Consider the following 21,315-nt stretch of genomic DNA (forward strand, 5'->3'; position numbering starts at 1 on the left):
ACCCCTGATATCTTACCAAAGCCCCCCAACAGGGCTAATAATAATTAAAAAAAGAAAGCATTGTAAAAAAAAATAACAAAATAAATTGTAAAAAAGGATAAAAAAAATTAATTGTAAAAAATAAAATTGTAAAAACAAAAAACTACTGACACACGTGCCACTGTCACATGACATTAAAAAAAAGTATCGGTAATCAGTATCGGCGGGTACTTAAAAAAAGTATCGGTACTTGTACTCGGTCTTAAAAAAGTGGTATCGGGACAACCCTAGCTGAAAGTAATGGCTTTCTTCTGGCCATTCTGCCATAAAGCCCAACTCTATGTCTCTATTGTCGTCCTATGTACAGATACTCCAGTCTCTGCTGTGGAACTCTGCAGCTCCTCCAGGGTTACCCTGGAGGATTATTACCCTTCTTGCCCAGTCCGTGAGTTTTGGTGTGCGGCCGTCTCTTGGCAGGTTTGCTGTTGTGCCATGTTCTTTCCATGTGGTTATGATAGATTTGATGGTGCTCCTAGGGATCATCAAAGATTTGGATATTTTTTTATTACCTAACCCTGACTTGTACTTCTCAACAACATTGTCCCTTACTTGTCTGGAGAGTTCCTTGGTCTTCATGGCAGTGTTTGGTTAGTGGTGTCTCTTTCTTAGATGTTGCAGCCTCTGGGGCCTTTCAAGAAGGTGTGTATATGTAATGACAGATCAGGTGGACATAATTTCACTAATTATGTGACTTCTGAAGGTAATTGGTTGCAGCAGAGCTTTTTATGGGCTTCATAACAAAGGGGGTGAATACATACGCACATGCCAATTAGCAGTTTTTTATTTCTGAAAAAGTTTTATGTATATATTTTTCTAATTTTACTTCACCAACTTAGACTATTGTGTTCTGATCCATCACATATAATTCAGATTAAAAAAACATTGAAGTAAAGGCTGTAATGTAACAAAATAGGTAAAAAGCCAAGGGGGGTCGCGATCTCTAGGGCCTCCCAGCTCACGCTCACGGTAGACTACAGGGAGGTAGAGTGGAAGCAGCAGACTGCAACAACATAGGATAGTCAGGAAATGACATCGTCCGGACCGGCGGGGATGGCTCTTCCCGCTAATTCGTCTTTCACTCAGTTAGAGAGGCCATGCAAAAAGGTTGCAACCAGGGCCTCATTGTTCCAGCTCAATTCAGCTGTGAGGATACGGAACTGAAGAGCATATTGTCCCACTGAACAAGATTCTTGGCGAAGGCGTAAAAGGGCACTAGCCACTGAAGAAACCCGAGCCGGCTCCTCAAAGATGTTACGAAAGAGCTTCAAGAAGTCGGACAGGCTGAAAAACCACCGGATCATTCTTCTTCCCTGGGGGGGCAGCCCAGGCTAAAGTTCCATCAGAGAAGAGGGAAATGATATAGGCTACCTTTGCCCGATCAGACAGGAAATTTTGAGGCTGGAGCTCAAAATGAATAATGCATTGGCTGAGGAACCCCCTGCAGGCCTTGGAGTCCCCAGAGAAATGGGACGGAGCTGGCAGTTGTAGTGAATGTGTGGCTGCGACTGGAGTAGGTGCAGCCACTGATTGTACTTGAGGTTGCTGACTCGGGGTTCCCAAGGAGGCCTGAAGCTGCTTGAAGCGGAAATCCAGATCCTAGAGTAATCGCATCACCTGAGCTTGATTCGAATCCTGAGTCTCAAGTCTGCGGACTATGCCCTGCAATGGATCATCTGTGGGAATTGGCATGTCAGCCGGGTCCATGGCTGATCAAACTGTCCAGGTGACAGATGAACCCTGTTGGGGTCTAGAGTGCACCGCAAGGTAGTGGACCCTACTGCTGACTGCTGCGGATGGAGCTCTAGGATATACAGGAGAGCAGGTACTCTGTAGTACTTGCACGGATGACACTAGGAGCTAGAGCATGAGATTTCCCAGGGCGCGGAATCTAAGAGCCAGCAGGGGGTTCACCAGATGCCCCTAGTGGTGGGGATTTATTTAGCTGCAGTCTGGCTCCAGGACTACAGGGAGGTAGCGTGGAAGCAGCAGACTGTGACAACAAAGGATAGTCAGGAGATAGCCACAGGTCGGGGCAACAGGCAGGTAAGGATAGTCAGTAGATAGCCAAAGGTCAGGGCAACAAGCAGGTAAGGATAGTCAAGAACAAGCCAAGATCAGTAACTGGAATCAGACGTAGAAGACACAGCAAGTGGCACACGAAAGCCAAACACACAATATTGATCAACAGAGCTGGCTTGCGGTGCACAGGTTATTATAGTTCCCTGATAGGGGCTGGAGTGGAGCCATGCTTTGAGGAGAGATTACTTATGCAGCCAGGTAGGAGTTCAGGTAGGAGGAGATTTCCACTACAGCCTGTATACATGTCCACATGTGTGATGTCGATATCATGTGACCTGGCTAGCTCTGAGAACAAGTAATTATTCTCTCCAGTAGGGATGAGCTTCGAGTTCGAGTCGAACTCATGTTCGACTCGAATATCGGCTGTTCGCCAGTTCGGCGAACAGCGAACAATTTGGGGTGTTCGCGGCAAATTCAAAAGCCGCGGAACACCCATTAAAAGTCTATGGGAGAAATCAAAAGTGCTAATTTTAAAGGCTTATATACATGGTATTGTCATAAAAAGTGTTTGGGGACCTGGGTCCTGCCCCAGGGGACATGGATCAATGCAAAAAAAAGTTTTAAAAACTGCCTTTTTTTCGGGAGCAGTGATTTTAATAATGTTTCAAGTGAAGCAATAAAAGTGTAATATTCCTTTAAATTTTCTATAGTATGCCTGTAAAGGGGTGCATGTTTCCCGTGTTTAGAACAGTTTGACAGCAAAATGACATTTCAAAGGAAAAAAAGTCATTTAAAACTACTCTCGGCTATTAATGAATTGCCGGTCCGACAATACACATAAAAGTTCATTGATAAAAACGGCATGGGAATTCCCCACAAGGGAACCCTGAACCAAAATTTAAAAAAAAATGACGTGGGGGGTCCCCCTAAATTCCATACCAGGCCCTTCAGGTCTGGTATGGATATTAAGGGAAACCCCGGCCAAAATTTAAAAAAAATAATGGCGTGGGGTCCCCCTCAAAATCTATACCAGACCCTTCAGGTCTGGTATGGATTTTAAGGGGAACCCTGCGCCAATTTTTTTTTTAAAAACGGCGTGGGGTCCCCCCTAAAAATCCATACCAGACCCTTATCCGAGCAGGAAAAGAGGGGGGGCGAGAGAGCCCCCCCTCCTGAACCGTACCAGGCCACATACCCTCAACATTGGGAGGGTGCTTTGGGGTAGCCCTCCAAAACACCTTGTCCCCATGTTGATGGGGGACAAGGGCCTCATCCCCACAACCCTTGCCCGGTGGTTGTGGGGGTCTGCGGGTGGGGGGCTTATCGGAATCTGGATGCCTCCTTTAACAAGGGGACCCCCAGATCCTGCCCCCCCCGTGTGAAATGGTAAGGGGGTACAAAAGTACCCCTACCATTTGACAAAAAAACTGTCAATAATGTTAAAAATGACAAGAGACAGTTTTTGACAATTCCTTTATTTAAATGCTTCTTCTTTCTTCTATCTTCTATCTTCTTTCTTCTATCTTCTATCTTCTATCTTCCTTCGGTTTCTTCCACCATCTTCTTCTTCTTCTGGTTCTTCAGGTTCTTCTGGTTCTTCCTCCGGTGTTCTCGTCCGGCATCTTCCTGCGCGGCGTCTTCTTCCCTTCTTCTCCTCGGGCCGCTCCGCATCCATGATGGCATTACGTAACGGGTGACCACGCCCCCTCTGACATCACAGGGAATGCCACAGGGAAGTCCCCGTCAAGTCCCAGTGCGTCAGGCCCCGCCCCCCATTATTTAAGAACCGTCAGAAGAGGAGAAGCGTCACACAGCGGGATCCTCCCTCCATGCCATCATGGATGCGAAGCGGCCCGAGGAGAAGAAGGGAAGAAGACGCCGCTGAGGAAGATGCCGGATGAGAACACCGGAGGAAGAACCAGAAGAACCAGAAGAACCAGAAGAAGAAGAAGATGGAGGAAGAAACCGAAGGAAGATAGAAGATAGAAGATAGAAGAAAGAAGATAGAGGATAGAAGAAAGAAGAAGCATTTAAATAAAGGAATTGTCAAAAACTGTCTCCTGTCATTTTTAACATTATTGACAGTTTTTTGTGAAATGGTAGGGGTACTTTTGTACCCCCTTACCATTTCACACAGGGGGAATGCCGGGATCTGGGGGTCCCCTTGTTAAATGGGGCTTCCAGATTCCGATAAGCCCCCCGCCAACAGACCCCCATAACCACCGGGCAAGGGTTGTGGGGATGAGGCCCTTGTCCCCATCAACATGGGGACAAGGTGTTTTGGGGGGCTACACCAAAGCACCCTCCCAATGTTGAGGGCATGTGGCCTGGTACGGTTCAGGAGGGGGGGGCGCTCTCTCTTCCCCCCTCTTTTCCTGCGGCCTGCCAGGTTGCGTGCTCAGATAAGGGTCTGGTATAGATTTTGAGGGGGACCCCACGCCATTTTTAAAAAAAATGTTGGCTGAGGTTTCCCTTAATATCCATACCAGACCTGAAGGGCCAGGTATTGAATTTAGGTGGGACCCCCCACGTCAATTTCTAAAAAAATTTTGGTCGGGGTTCCCCTGTTTGGAATTCCCATGCTGTTTTTATCAATCAACTTTTATGTGTATTGTCGGACCGGCAATTCATTAATACCCGCATTAGTTTTAAATGACTTTTTTTTCTTTGAAATGTCATTTTGCTGTCAGACTGTTCTAAACACGGGAAACATGCGCCCCTTTACAGGCTTACTATAGACACCCCCCAGGTACGAAATTTAAAGGAATATTACACTTTTATTGTTTCACTTGAAGCATTATTAAAATTACTGCTCCCGAAAAAACGGGCAGGACCCAGGTCCCCAAACACTTTTTATGACAATAACTTGCATATAAGCCTTTAAATTTAGCAATTTTGATTATTCATGTTCGTGTCCCATTGACTTTAACGGTGTTCGCATGTTCCAATTAATTTTTTTCCTGTTCGCAAGTTCTGGTGCGAACCGAACAGGGGGGTGTTCGGCTCATCCCTACTCTCCAGCATAAAAGACACAACTGAGCATGTGCAGGTTGGCTACCCTGCCTGTGTTAGATGGCCTTCCCTAGATAGACAGTGCAGGAGGGGAGGATCTGTGCATACAGGATAAAACAGCCTTTTTACACAATGCAGAGGATTAACCCGTTAGTTTCCACAGTGAGTATAACAAGCATGCTATTCTGCACATACAGACATATTTTACTGTTGTGGGTTTAGTAACACTTTACTGCTCAGAGATGTAGGAGAATTGACTCATTGACCCATGAACATTTTCCTATTAAGCCCTTTATTACATGGTCATCCAAAAATGTTGTGTATATCATCCATTGCCCATGCGGTCTTCAGTACATTAGTCGTACTATCTGTATGCTACAGACAAGATTGAATGAGCATAATATTAGGAAAGGATTTCAAAAGCATAGCTTGTCCAAGCATTATGCTTTGGCGACATAATCATAATCCTTAGGGTACTATCTTTTTAGGAAAAGATAGGTTTACTAGTCATTGGATGGGTAGCAATGTAGTCAGAGAAGGTACTAGGTTAGAAATTAGGTGGATATATCAAGCTAAAAACTACATCGAATGGGATATTAATTCTTTTATTAACAATGGTTAATTATACATGTTGCCATTAGCAAGATATATTTTTTTTATATCAATTTTTATGTTGAGGTTGAATTTTTTTGTTTGTAATATGGTGTTAATTACAGTGTTTTTGAATCTTTAGATGTATATGTCAAGGTGTTTTATCATTGTAATGTGCTTATTAACCACAAGATGGCGCTGTTCCCCGGTATATTCGCTTTCAATGGACTTAAAGTGGAGTTCCACCACCACCAAAAAAAAAAAAAAAAAATTATTAATGTGCTTTAAAGAAATAAAAAAAAACATTTGGAGAAATTTTTTTTTTTACTCACCTCTAAATGCCTGTTGCTAGGGGGTCCCTCGTAGTCTACCTCCCTCGGCGCTTGGGCTCCAGACGTCACTTCCCTCGGCGCAGGAAGGGAGATCGCCTCTCCCCCGTCCCTCTTGTCAATCATCTGAGACACGTGACAGGTCCCAGATGATTGTGCGGCCAGTGACGGCGCACGGCTCGCGCATGCGCAGCAGGTGCCCGGTTGTGAAGCCACAGCCGGGTGCCCACAGTTAAAATGCTGGCACCGCCGAGCGGAGGGGGGGCGGGCGGGGCTTTGATCCCCCGCATCGCTGGACCCTGGGACAGGTAAGTGTCCGATTATTAAAAGTCAGCAGCTACAGTATTTGTAGCTGCTGACTTTTAATTTTGGGAACACCCGCTTTAAGTTGCCTATAGTTAATAAGTGTCTACTATAACTTTGATTGATTGCTATTCACTTCCCTATTGGCGGGTGACATTTTTCAGAGTTGGATATATTATCATTTTTATTAACCACTTACGGACCGAAAGCCGCAGTTTTACGTCGGCTGTTTGAAGAGGAATATCGTTGTTATGGCAGCAGCTAGCTGCCTTACCCCCGGTATCCTCTTCTTCAGCGGGCAGTCCACTTCAAGATAAAAGTGATATCTGTGGCAGGTTCGCTGCAAGATCACTTTTATCAGTGGGGGAAAGGGGTCCCCCCCTCCCGCCATGCTCCGATGCTCTCCGCCTCTTACCGGAGCTGTCGGCAGCGCCGGAGGCGATTGTATCTTCACCCTTGCTGGGCATTGAGACGAGTGAGGGGAAGATGACCCCCACCCGTCTCCATATCGATGCAGGGCGGAAGCAACGTCAAAACATGACTTCCACCCATAGCTCTTAAAATATATAATATATAAGTAATCAGTGCGTTTTTGATCGCTGTATAAATGCGAATGGTCCCAAAATAGCGCCAAAAGTGTCCGATCTGTCCGCTATAATGTCCGATCTGTCCACCATAATGTCGCAGTCACGATAAAAATCGCAGATCGCCGCCATTACTAGTAAAAAAAAAAAAAATATTAACAAAAATGCCGTAAAACTATCCCCTATTTTGTAGACGCTATAACTTTTGCACAAACCAAGCAAAAAAAGCTTACTGCGATTTTTTTTACCAAAGATATGTAGAAGAATACATATCGGCCTAAACTGAGGAAAAAAATGTTTTTTATATATATTTTAAGTCCACTTCAAGATAAAAGTGGTCTCTGCGGCGGATTCGCCGCAAGATCATTTTTGTCAGCGGGGGAAAGGGGTCCCCCCCTCCTGCCATATCTCGCCGAGCAGTAAAAAAGGATCGCTGGTTCGAATCCCAACCACGGCACTACCTGCCTGGAGTTTGCATGTTCTCCCTGTGTCTGCGTGGGTTTCCTCCGGGTACTCCGGTTTCCTCCCACACTCCAAAGACATGCTGGTAGGTTAATTGGCTTCTGTCCAAAATTGGCCCCTAGTATATGAATGTGAGTTGGGGACTTTGGATTGTGGGCTCCTTGAGGGTAGGGACCGATGTGAGTGTGTGATGTGTGGAGCACTGCGTAAATTGACGGCGGTATATGGGTACCTTAAATAATATAATAGAAGAGCATCTTAATGAGACACAATGTACAGGGATGGGGACAATTGTAGACACGCACCCACACTCACTCAGGTTGAACTGGATGGACTGGTGTCCTTATTCAACCTTACTAACTGTGTAACTGTGTAACATCCCTAGGACACCCTTAACCCCTGCAGCGCCCCCTACTGGTTAACCCCTTCACTGCCAGTCAAATTTACACAGTAATCAGTGCGTTTTTGATCGCTGTATAAATGTGAATGGTCCCAAAATAGCGCCAAAAGTGTCCGATCTGTCCGCCATAATGTCTCAGTCACGATAAAAATTGCAGATCGCCGCCATTACCAGTAAAAAAAAAAAATTAATAAAAATGCCGTAAAACTATCCCCTATTTTGTAGACGCTATAACTTTTGCGCAAACCAATCAATAAAGGCTTATTGCGATTTTTTTTACCAAAAATATGTAGAAGAATATGTATCGGCCTAAACTGAGGAAAAAAATGTTTTTTATATATATTTTTTGGGGATATTTATTATAGCAAAAAGTAAAAAAAATTGCGTTTTTTTCAAAATTTCGCTCTTTTTTTGTTTATAGCGCAAAAAATAAAAACCACAGAGGTGATCAAATACCACCAAAAGAAAGCTCTATTTGTGGGAAAAAAAGGACGTCAATTTTGTTTGGGAGCCATGTTGCATGGTCGCGCAATTGTCAGTTAAAGCGACGCAGTGCCGAATCGCAAAAAGTGCTCTGGCCTTTGGCCAGCCAAATGGTCCGGGCTGAAGTGATTAATATTACCACATTGTGATAAAATATTGATTCATATATAATGGCATTGACCTCATCCTATAGGTTTACCTGCTATGATCATTTACATACCTTTTATGATTTACAATAACGTTATAGTTAAGTGGCTTTTTGGTGCGAAGAGAAGCACACCCTCATCTAGTTCTAGACCATTATTATTTACAGAAATTGTTTATTGCTCAAGGAACCCCTAGAAACCTTTGGAGGAACCCTGGCTGAGAAAGGCTGGACTAGGCAGTAATATATTTCTATGCCCATCTATAAGGATATACAGTGCCTTGCAAAAGTATTCACCCCCCTTGGCTTTTTACCTATTTTGTTACATTGCAGCCTTTAGTTCAATGTTTTTTTAATCTGAATTATATGTGAAGATCAGAACACAATAGTCTAAGTTGGTGAAGTAAAATTAGAAAAATATATACATAAAACTAATTTTCAGAAATAAAAAAAACTGATAATTGGCATGTGCATATGTATTCACCCCCTTTGTTATGAAGCCCATAAAAAGCTCTGGTGCAACCAATTACCTTCAGAAGTCACATCATTTGTGAAATGATGTCCACCTGTGTGCAATCTAAGTGTCACATGATCTGTCATTACATATACACACCTTTTTGAAAGGCCCCAGAGGCTGCAACACCTAAGCAAGAGGTACCACTAACTAAACACTGCCATGCAGACCAAGGAACTCTCCAAACAAGTAAGGGACAATGTTGTTGAGACGTACAAGTCAGGGTTAGGTTAGAAAAAAATATCCAAATCTTTGATGATCCCTAGGAGCACCATCAAATCTATCATAACCAAATGGAAAGAACATGGCACAACAGCAAACCTGCCAAGAGACGGCCGTACACCAAAACTCACGGACCGGGCAAGGAGAGCATTAATCAGAGAGGCAGCACAGAGACCTAAGGTAACCCTGGAGGAGCTGCAGAGTTCCACAGCAGAGACTGGAGTATCTGTACATAGGATGACAATAAGCCGTACGCTCCATAGAGTTGGGCTTTATGGCAGAGTGGCCAGAAGAAAGACATTACTTTCAGCAAAAAAAAAAAATGGCACGTTTTGAGTTTGGGAAAAGGCATGTGGGAGACTCCCAAGATGTATGGAGGAAGGTGCTCTGGTCTGATGAGACTAAAATTGAACTTTTGGTTCATCAAAGAAAACGCTATGTCTGGCGCAAACCCAACATAACACATCACCCAAAGAACACCATCCCCACTGTGAAACATGGTGGTGGCAGCATCATGCTATGGAAATTTTTTTCAGCAGTCGGGACTGGGAAACTGGTCAGAGTTGAGGGAAAGATGGATGGTGCTAAATACAGGGATATTCTTGAGCAAAACCTGTACCACTCTGTGTGTGATTTGAGGCTAGGACGGAGGTTCACCTTCCAGCAGGACAATGACCCCAAACACACTGCTAAAGCAACAGTTGAGTGGTTTAAGGGGAAACATGTAAATGTGTTGGAATGGCCTAGTCAAAGCCCAGACCTCAATCCAATAGAAAATCTGTGGTCAGACTTAAAGATTCACAAGCGCAAACCATCCAACTTGAAGGAGCTGGAGCAGTTTTGCAAGGAGGAATGGGAAAAAATCCCAGTGGTAAGATGTGGCAAGCTCATAGAGACTTATCCAAAGCGACTTGGAGCTGTGATAGCTGCAAACGTTGGCTCTACAAAGTATTGACTTTAGGGGGGTGAATAGTTATGCACATTGACTTTTTCTGTTATTTTGTTCTATTTGTTGTTTGCTTCACAGTAAAAAAAAAAAAAAAATCTTCAAAGTTGTGGGCATGTTCTGTAAATTAAATGATGCAAATCCTCAAAAAATTCATGTTAATTCCAGGTTGTGGGGCAACAAAACACGAAAAATGCCAAGGGGGGGTGAATACCTTTGCAAGGCACTGTATAGTACATACACACACAGCACAAGGCCGTGTTCATGCTACGAGATGTTTCTCAGGGCTGCAGTTCCTCTGAGCTCCACAAGATGGCGATCTCACTCCTACACAGGGAGTCTCTATGGAAGACAGGAAGTGATGTCAGCTACAGACAGGAAGTTTCAGGTGAGAGGTGAGTCGGGAGGAAGTAGAGAGAAGACATTGCTGGAAGTTACAGTAGAGGAGGTAATAAGATCTTATTTTCTATTTACACCCAGTAACCCCCCGTCATGTCCGTCCTCTTCCTCCATAGTCACTGTGATATCTTTTATCTCCAGCAGATGATGATACACACATATATAGTGTGGAAACCTAGATTAACCCCTTCAGGGGCAGAATATTTCCCCACTTATGGGGGCGGAACATTCTCTTCATTTTGGAGATGTGTCACCTTTCCCACCAATCACCTTCTCACCTCATCAGTCTATACTAACGGATTATACCACTTTTATTAGTGGCAGGGGATGGGGGGGGGGGTTTATTTATGGGGGGATTTTATTATGTATGTCTTTATTTCATAAGATTCAAATAGGAAGTAAGGATGAGCTCAGGCGTGTTCACAAACAGCACGTGCAGAACCCGCCAGGAAGTCGGCACTGTGCTGCGCTAATCACAGGCAGTGAGACATTGTCCCGATGTGTGGCTGCAGAGATCAGGAAATATCTCAATGCCTGTGATTTGCGCAGTGCAGTGCCAACTTCCTGGCGGGCTCTGCATGTGGGCTGTGCGAACACACCGGAGCTCATCCTTAATAGGAAGAAAGAGGGGAAAATGAATTTTGTAGGAAATGTTCTGAAAACAAATGTCTCCATAATGATCCCAGCCTCAGATAATCATCCTAAAATGTGATCAGTAAAGTCTCCGGAGTACACGGAGATCACAGGAATATGATGTGTCCTGGCAAAGCCCAACACAAAGTTCATCTTTCAGTTTGTTAGAGGTGGGACACACCCGGGAGAAATGATTCTGTGTACTGAAACCTCACAGAGCGCCCCTCACAGCTCCTCCTCCCAATGTCCCTCCATCCAGAGTCAGAAAATTTTATGACATCACACTGACCTCACCGCTCCTCCGTCCAATGTCCCTTTCACAAGCAAAGCAAGATTGTTGGTCCCAGATTTCCTTGCAACAAGCTTTTAACCTACAAAGTGGGGGGCCCTGCCTGGGTAAATTATGTCCCAGTGGAGTTTTGATAAAAAATGGAGACCCGATTGGTGAGGAGTATTCTGGGAATATCATTTGATTTTAATATTTGTGTTCAAATCTAGAGTTTCCCTCCTGTGAAGTCTGGAGATCATATGACCATCACATTGCCTCCACCTCCCTCCCTGATAGAATAGAGAAATACAAAGAAGATTCTAGAAGTCACCAGAGAGATCGTCAAGCTGCTGACAGGAGAGGTGAGCGGTGCTGGGAAGGACGTCATGATGGACAATCAGCCGCCCCTCACATCACCGGGTAAGAGGAGACTTTATTGTAAAGGAGAGAGCAGTACGGAGGCTCCACCTAGATCTCCCCCATCATCTGATATACACATAGAAACAATGTATTCAGTCAGTGTGTGTGTTTCCTACAGATGGATCCAGTAATGGGAACCCACCAGAGAGATGTCCCCGTCCTCTGTATTCCCGGGATTCCACACAGGAAGATCACACCATCCCTCACCATCATCAGGTAGATGAGGAACAATCACTGATAGTATCATTAGGATCTGTACATTATCTGCATTGTTACAATTGATGTCATTTTTATTATATATTCAGAGAGGAAACCTGAGGGATTGTAAAGTTGAAGTTAAAGAAGAGATAAAAGAGGAGGATGCAGTGATAGAGGAGTCCGAGTTTCTAAAAGTGCACAAAGATCTGTACCAGGACACCATGGTGGAGTCATCCAGCTACAGAAACCCACCAGAGAGATGTCCCCGTCCTCTGTATTCCCGGGATTCCACACAGGAAGATCACACCATCCCTCACCATCATCAGGTAGATGTTTGACAATTATTGGTAGTTCTGATTTATACACAGCATGTTTGTTACAATGAATGTTTTATTATATATTCAGAGTGGAAACCTCAGGGATGAGAAGTTTGTTGTTAAAGAAGAGTATAAAGAGGAGGATGAGGAGTATGGTGTGAAGGAGGAACTTTCTGATGGACATAAGGATATGATGGAGCCACCTAATACCAGGAACCCACCAGAGAGATGTCCCCATCCTCTGTATTCCCAGGATTACACACAAGGAGATCACACCATCCCTCACTGTTACAAGGTTGGTAGGATGGAGCATCTAGAACATGGACTTATGGAGGATTTTTTATGTGAGCTTATATTTTACAGATGATATTCACTCTCATTTTCTTGATTTAGAGTGGAGATCCAATCGATATAGAATTTGAGGTTAAAGCAGAAGAAGAAGAGAGGTATGTGAGGGATGATCAGCAGTCTATGGAGGAGGATGGAATAACGGGGACATTTATAGAGGAGGACACTCCTACAGAGATCAGCACAGGTGGGTCATTAACACCTGTATTCCTGTATTTCTCTCGGATAATCTTCCTTCTCTGTGCTGCAGACACAATTTATGTATCTAGACTGGATTTATGGACATTCTGGGGTTCAGCTGCCAGCAAAATGTTGATTTTCAACATAAGCGTTACTCAACCTAGGCACGTACCTTGGATCTTCTGCCCCACGCCTGAGTGGGGACACTCATCCTATAATCCCCTCGTCACTCCTATAAAAGACAGTTCTCGTTGTTTCCTCACTCTCTGACTAAGGTCCATGAATAAAGAAATGAACTGGTAGGAGATCAGAGGACCCATTTACTAGTTACCTTGAGGGGGGAATTGCAAGATCCTCAGAGACAAAGCTGCCTGATGTGGGCGGAGTCCTGGTTTAGGGGAACCAATCTGCTCATGTCTAGTAATAATCTTTTTATCTCTATTTTAGCACATGGACGGGAGATGAGGAAAACCTCAGATGATTCAAAATTGGTGAAATATTTTCGTGCAAATATTAGTAAATAATTCAAAATATAAATATCCAGTGGGAATAAATAAAATAAATAATAGCTGGAATAAAAACATAAATGTGAACAGTGAAATTATATTAGATAATGTGTTGATTCATAATAGTGTCTTAGTGTATAAATTAATGATGACCTGGTGAAAGCATAATATAGTGAGATTATACTATATAAGTGCACTTCAAGTAGTGTATATAAAAATAGGCAAAAAATGGATAAATAATATTATTATTAATAAAAGAAGTCCAAAGTTCTTGCAATGGGTGAAAAATGTGGGATTCAGTGATGTAAATAATTAATTATTTTGCCCTCGTGGTTCTAATGTAGCTTCTTTGGTAGTCTGGTCTCCCAGTACTCTTACCTCAGTGGTAGTTATAGCATGCAGTCACCACTAGAGGGATCTCCCGTCCTTCCTGGATAAAATATGTGGTTTCTCTGGTTGGTTTATGCATCCGTCTTTTTTTCTCTTAGGTTGTAGCAGTTCACTCACTGCTGGTTATAGCATATAGTCGCCACTAGAGGGATCTCTCGACTTTCCTAGATAGGGGATGTGATTCCTCTGGCTGATGTATTAGGCCCCTTTCACACGAGGCGGGCTCCGTGGCCGCGGGCCTCGGTCCGCCGGCTCAGCGGGAGATCTGTCCCTTGATCTCCGCTGAGCCGGCGGATGACAGGTCCCTCTCTGCTCACTGAGCGGGGAGGGGCTTGTCAGGCGCCGCTGCCGCCTATGGAGGGATCGGATGAAAACAGACAGCATGTCCGTTTTCATCAGATCTCACCCGATCCGATCCGCCAGCGACTGACCTGGACGTAGAGCCACCCGTCTGCTTTTAGCGGATCGGACTGGGTCGGATGTCAGCGGACATGTCTCCGCTGACATCTGACGCTCGATAGACTAACATGGAGCGCCCGTTCAGGTCCGCCGTCAAAACTGACAGGCGGACCTGAACGGTCCAATCGTGTGAAAGGGGCCATACATCCGTCTTTCTTCCTAAACAGCAGTGGTTCACTATATAGTCACCTAGTGTAGGCGGTGCCTCAGTATAGGGGGAAGAGGGGGGAGGAAAGAGGAATCTCCAATAGTGTAATATGTCAGATAAAAGGGTATGTTTATTAAGGAAAAGGAAAAACAAATTAGGCGTTGTTCCCCCGCCTTCTCACATCACTTCCGGTCACGGCTCTATCCGGCCAATCCCTACGCGTTACGTTGCTTCTCACAACTTCAACAGTCCCCAGTTGAAGTTGGGAGAAGCAACGTAACACGTAGCGATTGGCCGGATAGAGCCGTGACCGGAAGTGATGTGAGAAGGCGGGGAACAACGCCTAATCTGTTCCCTGTACCATTTTTACCTGTTTTTATTTCACCAATTTTGATTACTAAGTGTTTTGTGTTACACTATAAATTTTGCTGCACTTATTATTAATACACTTATTTTTGTTATACATTTTATACACTGATCTATAGTAGCGCGAGAGCACTTTACTAATAACCTCAGAGGATTGTCTCACTTTGTCTCCAGACTGTAAAGTAGAAGATGAGGACATCACACAGTATAGTCCAGGAGAAAACCCGACTACCTCAAATGTCCATCCGGCACCACACAGTGTAGATGGACCATCGTATTCCTCTTATCCTGAGGAACCTCAGACTGTGAGGGACGGTGCCGTCCTTCCAACAGAGAAGAGGTTTTCCTGTACTGAGTGCGTGAAGAGTTTCCATTTTAAATTTAATCTTGATGAACATAAAAGATCTCACACAGATAAGAAGCCACATTCCTGTCCTGAGTGCGGGAAATGTTTTTCATATAAGTCCAATCTTTCCCTACATCAGCGATTGCACACAGAGGAGAAACAATATTCCTGTCCTGAGTGCGGGAGGTGTTTCTGTTTTAATCACAGTCTTACTGTTCATAGAAAATCTCACACAGGAGAGAAAAAGTATTCCTGTCCTGAGTGTGGGAAGTGTTTCCACACTCAATTCAGACTTAATCTTCATAAAAGTTCTCACACAGGTGAAAAGCCGTATTCCTGTCCTGAGTGCGGAAAATGTTTCAATTTGAAAACCATTCTTGATGGACATAAAAGAACTCACACAGGTAAGAAGCCGTATTCTTGCCCTGAGTGCAGGAAAAGTTTTCCACAGAAGTCCCATCTTACCAGACATCAGAGAGTGCACACGGGGGAGAAGCCGTATTCCTGTGTGGAGTGTGGGAAAAAGTTTTCAATGAAATCACATTTTATTTTTCATCAGAGGTCTCATACGGGTAAAAAGCCCTATTCCTGCTCTGAGTGTGGGAAATGTTTTTCTCGGAAAATCTATCTTTCCAATCATCTGTGGTATCACACGGGGGTGAAACTCTATTCCTGTCCTGAGTGCGGAAAATGTTTTTCACATAAGTCCCATCTTGACACACATCAGAGATCTCACACAGCGGAGAAGCCGTATTCCTGTCCGGAGTGCGGGAAATGTTTTTCACTGAAGTCCAATCTTTATAAACATCAGAGATCTCACACGGGGGAGAAGCCGTATTCCTGTCCTGAGTGTGGTAAATGTTTTTCACTGAAGTGCAATCTTTACACACATCAGAGATCTCACACGGGGGAGAAGCCGTATTCCTGTACCGAGTGTGGGAAATGTTTTTCACAGAAGTCCCATCTTGACGCACATCAGAGATCTCACACAGGGGAGAAGCCATATTCCTGTCCGGAGTGCGGGAAATGTTTTTCACTGAAGTCCAATCTTAATAAACATCAGAGATCTCACACGGGGGAGAAGCCGTATTCCTGTCCTGAGTGTGGTAAATGTTTTTCACTGAAGTGCAATCTTTACACACATCAGAGATCTCACACAGGGGAGAAGTCGTATTCCTGTCCTGAGTGTGGGAAATGTTTTATTGAGAAGTCACATCTTCGCAACCATCAGCGAGAACACATGGAGGAGAAGCTGTATCCCTGTCCTAAATGCGATAAATGGTTTAAAAGTAAGTCCAATCTTAGCAAACATCAGAAATTGCACATGGAGGTAGCTCTACATTCCTGTTCTGATTGGCGGAAACATAACCCACAGAAGTCCTCTGTTTACAGTCATCTGAAATTGGATACAAAGGAGAATGAACTTTCCTGGTCTGACTAAATGTTCCTCACTGAAGTCCTCTCTTCCTGTACATCAGGGATCCCACACAACCCTTGAGGTGTATTAGTGCCTTAAGTGCGGGAAATGTCTTCTATATGAATGCTGCTGGACATCACAGCTCTCATGTGGGGAAGAAGCACACCCTGATATACACCTCAGATATACTCCATGGCTGATCTTCATCATGTAAGAAACAGTTCATAAGGAGATCAGAGATCACCAAAGACATGGATGAAGTGTTGTACTGTGTTGCCCATTGATAGCAGTAGAAAAATAAAAATGGAGTCATTACCTTTTATTGGCTGAGTACATTTTGGGGTGTAAGATTTCACAAACACTTAGAGGTCTATTTTTAAAAAAAATGTGTTTAACAAATGTGAGCAGTGAATTTCTATGATCACCATCATCATCTAATGGCAAAAATGTGGTATTGTTGTATTTCTGGTGCATTATGGCCACTAGATGGAGCTGACGATCATAGGAAATCATTGTGTAAATGAAACTACTGCCAGCATTTGTAACAGCTGGGAGAATGCTTGTTACATTCACCCAACAAATGTTTTATAACTATGTCCCTTATCTTCTGTCAGGCGTGGTTTTATGGAAATAACTCAGAGATCATATTCACGCACTTATGAATTCAGTAGACAAAAAAGGACATTTTTTTTTAACCCCAATTCACAGATAAGAAATGTTCATGCATTTTCACTGGGCTCTGTATTTTTATGTATTTAATAATAGACCCATAAATGTAAGGAGACTTGTATTTAACCACTTTCCGCCCTCTGTATAGTAAAATGACAGCGGGCGGGATGCACTCCCATTCTGGGACGACGGCATATGACATTCCTAGGACACGGTGCAACCCCGGTCTCAGTAAAGATCTGATGATGCGGCTCTTTAACCATGTGATCGGCTGTGTCCAATCACAGCTGGTCACATGTAAACAAGGAAGTGCCGTTTATCGTCTCTCCTCACCTCACACAGACAGAGTATGAAGAGAGGAGAGCCGATCAGTGACATCTCCTTGCAGGGGAGATCTGTACAGGTAATCAGTGCCCTGATTACAGTACAGCCCCAGCAGTGCTCATCAGTGTCCATTAGTGATGCCAGTCAATTCTGCCCATCAGTGCCCTGATTACAGTACAGCCCCAGCAGTGCTCATCAGTGACCCCAATCAGTGCCCATTAGTGATGTCAGTCAATTCTGCCCATCAGTGCCCTGATTACAGTACAGCCCCAGCAGTGCTCATCAGTGACCCCAATCAGTGCCCATTAGTGATGCCAGTCAATTCTGCCCATCAGTGCCCTGATTACAGTACAGCTCCAGCAGTGCTCATCGGTGACACCAATCAGTGCCCATTAGTGATGCCAGTCAGTGCTGCCCATCAGTGTCATGTATCATTGCCCATCAGTGCCCTGATTACAGTACAGCCCCAGCTGTGCCCATCAGTGATACCAGTGAATGCTGCCCATCAGTGCCGCCTATCATTGCCCATCAGTGCCCTGATTACAGTACATACTTCATATTCCCATCGCACACATTCCTGGATGAGCTCACGAATATGGGTGCTGCAGCAACAACCAGCTGGATACTGGTTCAAGTCACAATGAAGATGTTTGCCAGCACACCATGGAACGGCGTAAATAGCGCCCAAACGTGTAATTTATTGCATGATCACAACACAAGGAGAGTGCAATGTTTCGGAGTAACGCAGGACCCCTTCATCACATGCCTGCACTTACAGTACAGCCCCAGCAGTGCTCATAGGTGACACCAATCAGTGCCCATTCAGTGATGCCAGTCAGTGCTGCACATCAGTGCCACGTATCATTGCCCTGATTACAGTACAGCCCCAGCTGTGCCCATCAGTGATGCCAATCAGTGCCGCCTATCATTGCCAATCAGTGCCCTGATTACAGTACAGCCCCAGTAGTACCCATCAGTAACACCAATTAGTGGCCATTAGTGATGCCAGTCAGTGCCGCCTCATTAGTGCTGCCTCATCAGCCCACATCAGTGAATTAGAAAAATTACTAATTTACAAAATTTACTGAGAGAGACTAAGAAAACTTTTTTTTTTTTTCAAAATTTTAGGCTTTTTTTAAGCAAAAACCTAAAAAACCCAGCAGTGATTAAATACCACCAAAATAAATCTCTATTTGTGTGAAAACAATGATAAAAATGTCATTTGGGTACAGTGTTACATGACCGCGCAATTGTCATTCAAAGTGCGAGAGCGCTGAAAGCTGACAATTGGCCTGGGCAGGAAGGGGGTGAAAGTGTCCTGTAGGCAAGTGGTTAAAGATTGGAAGTATGTAGCAGATAAATGAATAGACCTCCTAGTAATGTTAGGTTGCAGCTAGGGGGAGCTCTAATGTTTAGAATGTGACCACTGCAGAGTGATTCAATTTCACTGTCATTAACCCTTTCACCACTAGAGCTTTTGTGCACACATATTAAAATGCAGATTTGGGGTCTGAAGATTACGTAAAACCCCCAAACATATGCAGATGCCCTGGAGAATAAAATGGTGGTACTTGTTAGCTCAATATTTTATTAAGGGTTAAGATCAGTAAAAAAAAATACACAAATTGTATTTTCAGTGCACACAAATATATGACCCTATTTTCCTGATAAAATATAAAAGATGAGGTTGCGCCGAGTAGATTGATGCCCAACAAAACTTGTATGTGGCGGTGCAATGATGACAAACTTCAGTCCCATAGGTGACGCTTCAAAAGCTTTTACAGGTCAGTTTAGAGTTATCCATGAATAATGGGCCTAGAATTATTGCTCATTCAGTGTGCACGGCATTATGTAATGTGTGTGGAGCAATTGGCATTTTCATATGTAGGCAACTACAACGTGTGTTCGCCTTCATATGTGCGTGTACATGGGGGCTTACAAATCTGGGGGGTTAAGTGCTTTGAAGTAATATTAATATCTTAATTGTACAGTACAGGAAACAGGCACATATTCATACACCGTGGGGTTATATAAGCACGTACCTTCGGGTGACTAGACACTAGCAAACCTTTGAGGACACGCCACCTGGGCTCCTCCCTTACGCGAAGTGAGTCCTTGGTTTTCTGCTAGTGTCTGAAGATGATGGACCTCTTCTTCTTAATAGAAAAATCAGCTTCACTAGTTTCTTATCTTTAATTTTTATTTGAATTCTTCAGTCAACACCTCGCTGTCTTCTAACACCTGTACAGAGGCAGTGTATCCGGAGATAGTCCCGTGTCATGGACAGGTAAGACAGGGTCACCCTGTAACTCTGACCATTATTCTATAAACAGGGCTTTGTTTGGAATGTATTCAGAGTGCAGGGTTTAGGGGTGCACTAGGTACAAAGTTGATTGTTTGCTTCAGTTGCATTACCAGGGACTGAAACTCCAGGAAAGCTCTTTTCATGCTGAGCTATTCACAATGACCACAGCTGATTACAGTTGAAAGTCAATTGGCTTTGTGTGCCATTGAGAAGGTGATTAGCTTTAGGATGGGGTGATTCTTTTTCCAACTCAGTGATTCTGTTTTTAAGTATTTTTTTATTTTTTTCTGACATGTTGATGTTCTACCTTACACTTGTATGTTATAGGTTGTACTGAGTAAATACAGCTGAATAAAACAAAAACTGTGCCTGTCTTTATTTCAGCCTGCAAAGCAACAAAATGGGATTATTTTAAAGGGGGGAGGGGTTATTATTGTTATCCAGATTTATATAGCGCCAACAGTTAACGCAGCGCTTTACAATATAAAAAGGAGACAATACAGTTATAATACAATAAAATACAAGAGGATTAAGAGGGCCCTGCTCAGAAGAGCTTACAATCTAATAGGGTTGGGCAGGTGGTACAAAAGGTTGTAACTGTGGGGAATGAGCTGATGGAAGTGGTAGAAGATTAGTTGGAGACGTGATAGACTTTCCCAAAGAGATGAGTTTTCAGGGATCACCTGAAGGTAGCAAGAGTAGGGGATAGCAGGACTGGTGGGGGTAGCGAGTTCCAGAGGATGGGAGAGGCTCTGGAGAAATCCTGGAGAAGAGCATAGGAGGAGGAGACGAGAGAGCTTGAGAGTAGGAGGTCTTGAGAAGAGCGGAGAGGACGATTTGGGTGATATTAGGGTTCTTTTTTATACCCACTGGGTGTCCAACTGGAGAGATTTCCCCTGAAATTCGGTTCCATAACCACCATAGAAGGTGAGGGGAAATCCCTGGTAGCCAACAGGATCCCCAGTATTTATGTCCACAAATATTTTTAAAGATTCACCTCTATTCCTGTTCTGGAACCAAGTTTGCTTTTGGTGAGAATGTACTTTCTACCTTGCAGCAGTGGATAATGGAAGAGGTGTCCCCATTTGAAGGTGTCCCCATCCTTCACCTCCTGTTCCACTGACATCTTTTTAATTTGTCTTTTTTTTTTCCCCTTTTGACAATACAACAAAGTGTGAACCTTCCTAAGATAGGGATTGATTTCCGAAAATGCCTTGTCCGCGAATGGCTAAAAGTCCAGTAACAACTGGCTAATTTTAGTCAGAGAAAAGATTTACTAAAGCATGCGTCAACAAATAGACGTGAAAGCATATTTACTAATGGTCACAAAACTGAGTGACCATCTAAATTAGTTTCACGCCCTATCCAAGAGCTTTCTTCTACCTGTGAAGAGAAAGACCAGGCATCCCTTGTTCAAAACCTCAGGGACCACTTCCTCAGGTGTCTCAGCGCCAAGGCAGTTCCACCGCCAACAGGGCGCTAGAGCCAAGGGTAAGCCCCAGGGCCAGAAGAAACCCTGGGTCCAAAACTCTTCTAAACCCTGCACCAAGCCCTCCTTTTGATGGGATGGATG

The 21,315-nt window shown here is 43.9% G+C and overlaps 3 protein-coding genes across 3 annotated transcripts in view; 2 read left to right on the forward strand and 1 right to left on the reverse strand.

Moving 5' to 3' along the window:
* LOC141121652 (uncharacterized) overlaps positions 1-21,315 on the reverse strand; it is a 447,439-nt gene that overhangs the window by 104,193 nt on the left and 321,931 nt on the right. The window lies entirely within an intron of this gene.
* The window catches only part of LOC141121729 (uncharacterized), a 373,994-nt gene continuing 362,814 nt past the window's right edge, over positions 10,136-21,315 (forward strand). Inside the window, exons 1-6 of the mRNA XM_073611439.1 lie at positions 10,136-10,497; positions 11,580-11,769; positions 11,888-11,985; positions 12,075-12,293; positions 12,373-12,579; positions 12,678-12,819. Coding sequence (XP_073467540.1) covers positions 11,736-11,769; positions 11,888-11,985; positions 12,075-12,293; positions 12,373-12,579; positions 12,678-12,819 — 700 coding nt within the window. The 5' untranslated portion in view covers positions 10,136-10,497; positions 11,580-11,735. The remainder of the gene's footprint in view (positions 10,498-11,579; positions 11,770-11,887; positions 11,986-12,074; positions 12,294-12,372; positions 12,580-12,677; positions 12,820-21,315) is intronic.
* On the forward strand, positions 14,425-20,081 carry LOC141121638 (uncharacterized). Its single transcript, XM_073611289.1, has 2 exons — positions 14,425-14,439; positions 14,804-20,081. The coding sequence occupies exons 1-2, from the start codon at positions 14,425-14,427 to the stop codon at positions 16,466-16,468; spliced, it is 1,680 nt and encodes a 559-aa protein (XP_073467390.1). The 3' UTR covers positions 16,469-20,081.

The sequence above is a fragment of the Aquarana catesbeiana genome, unplaced genomic scaffold (genome assembly GCF_042186555.1).
Source record: "Aquarana catesbeiana isolate 2022-GZ unplaced genomic scaffold, ASM4218655v1 unanchor228, whole genome shotgun sequence".
Classification (NCBI taxonomy): Eukaryota; Metazoa; Chordata; class Amphibia; order Anura; family Ranidae; genus Aquarana; species Aquarana catesbeiana.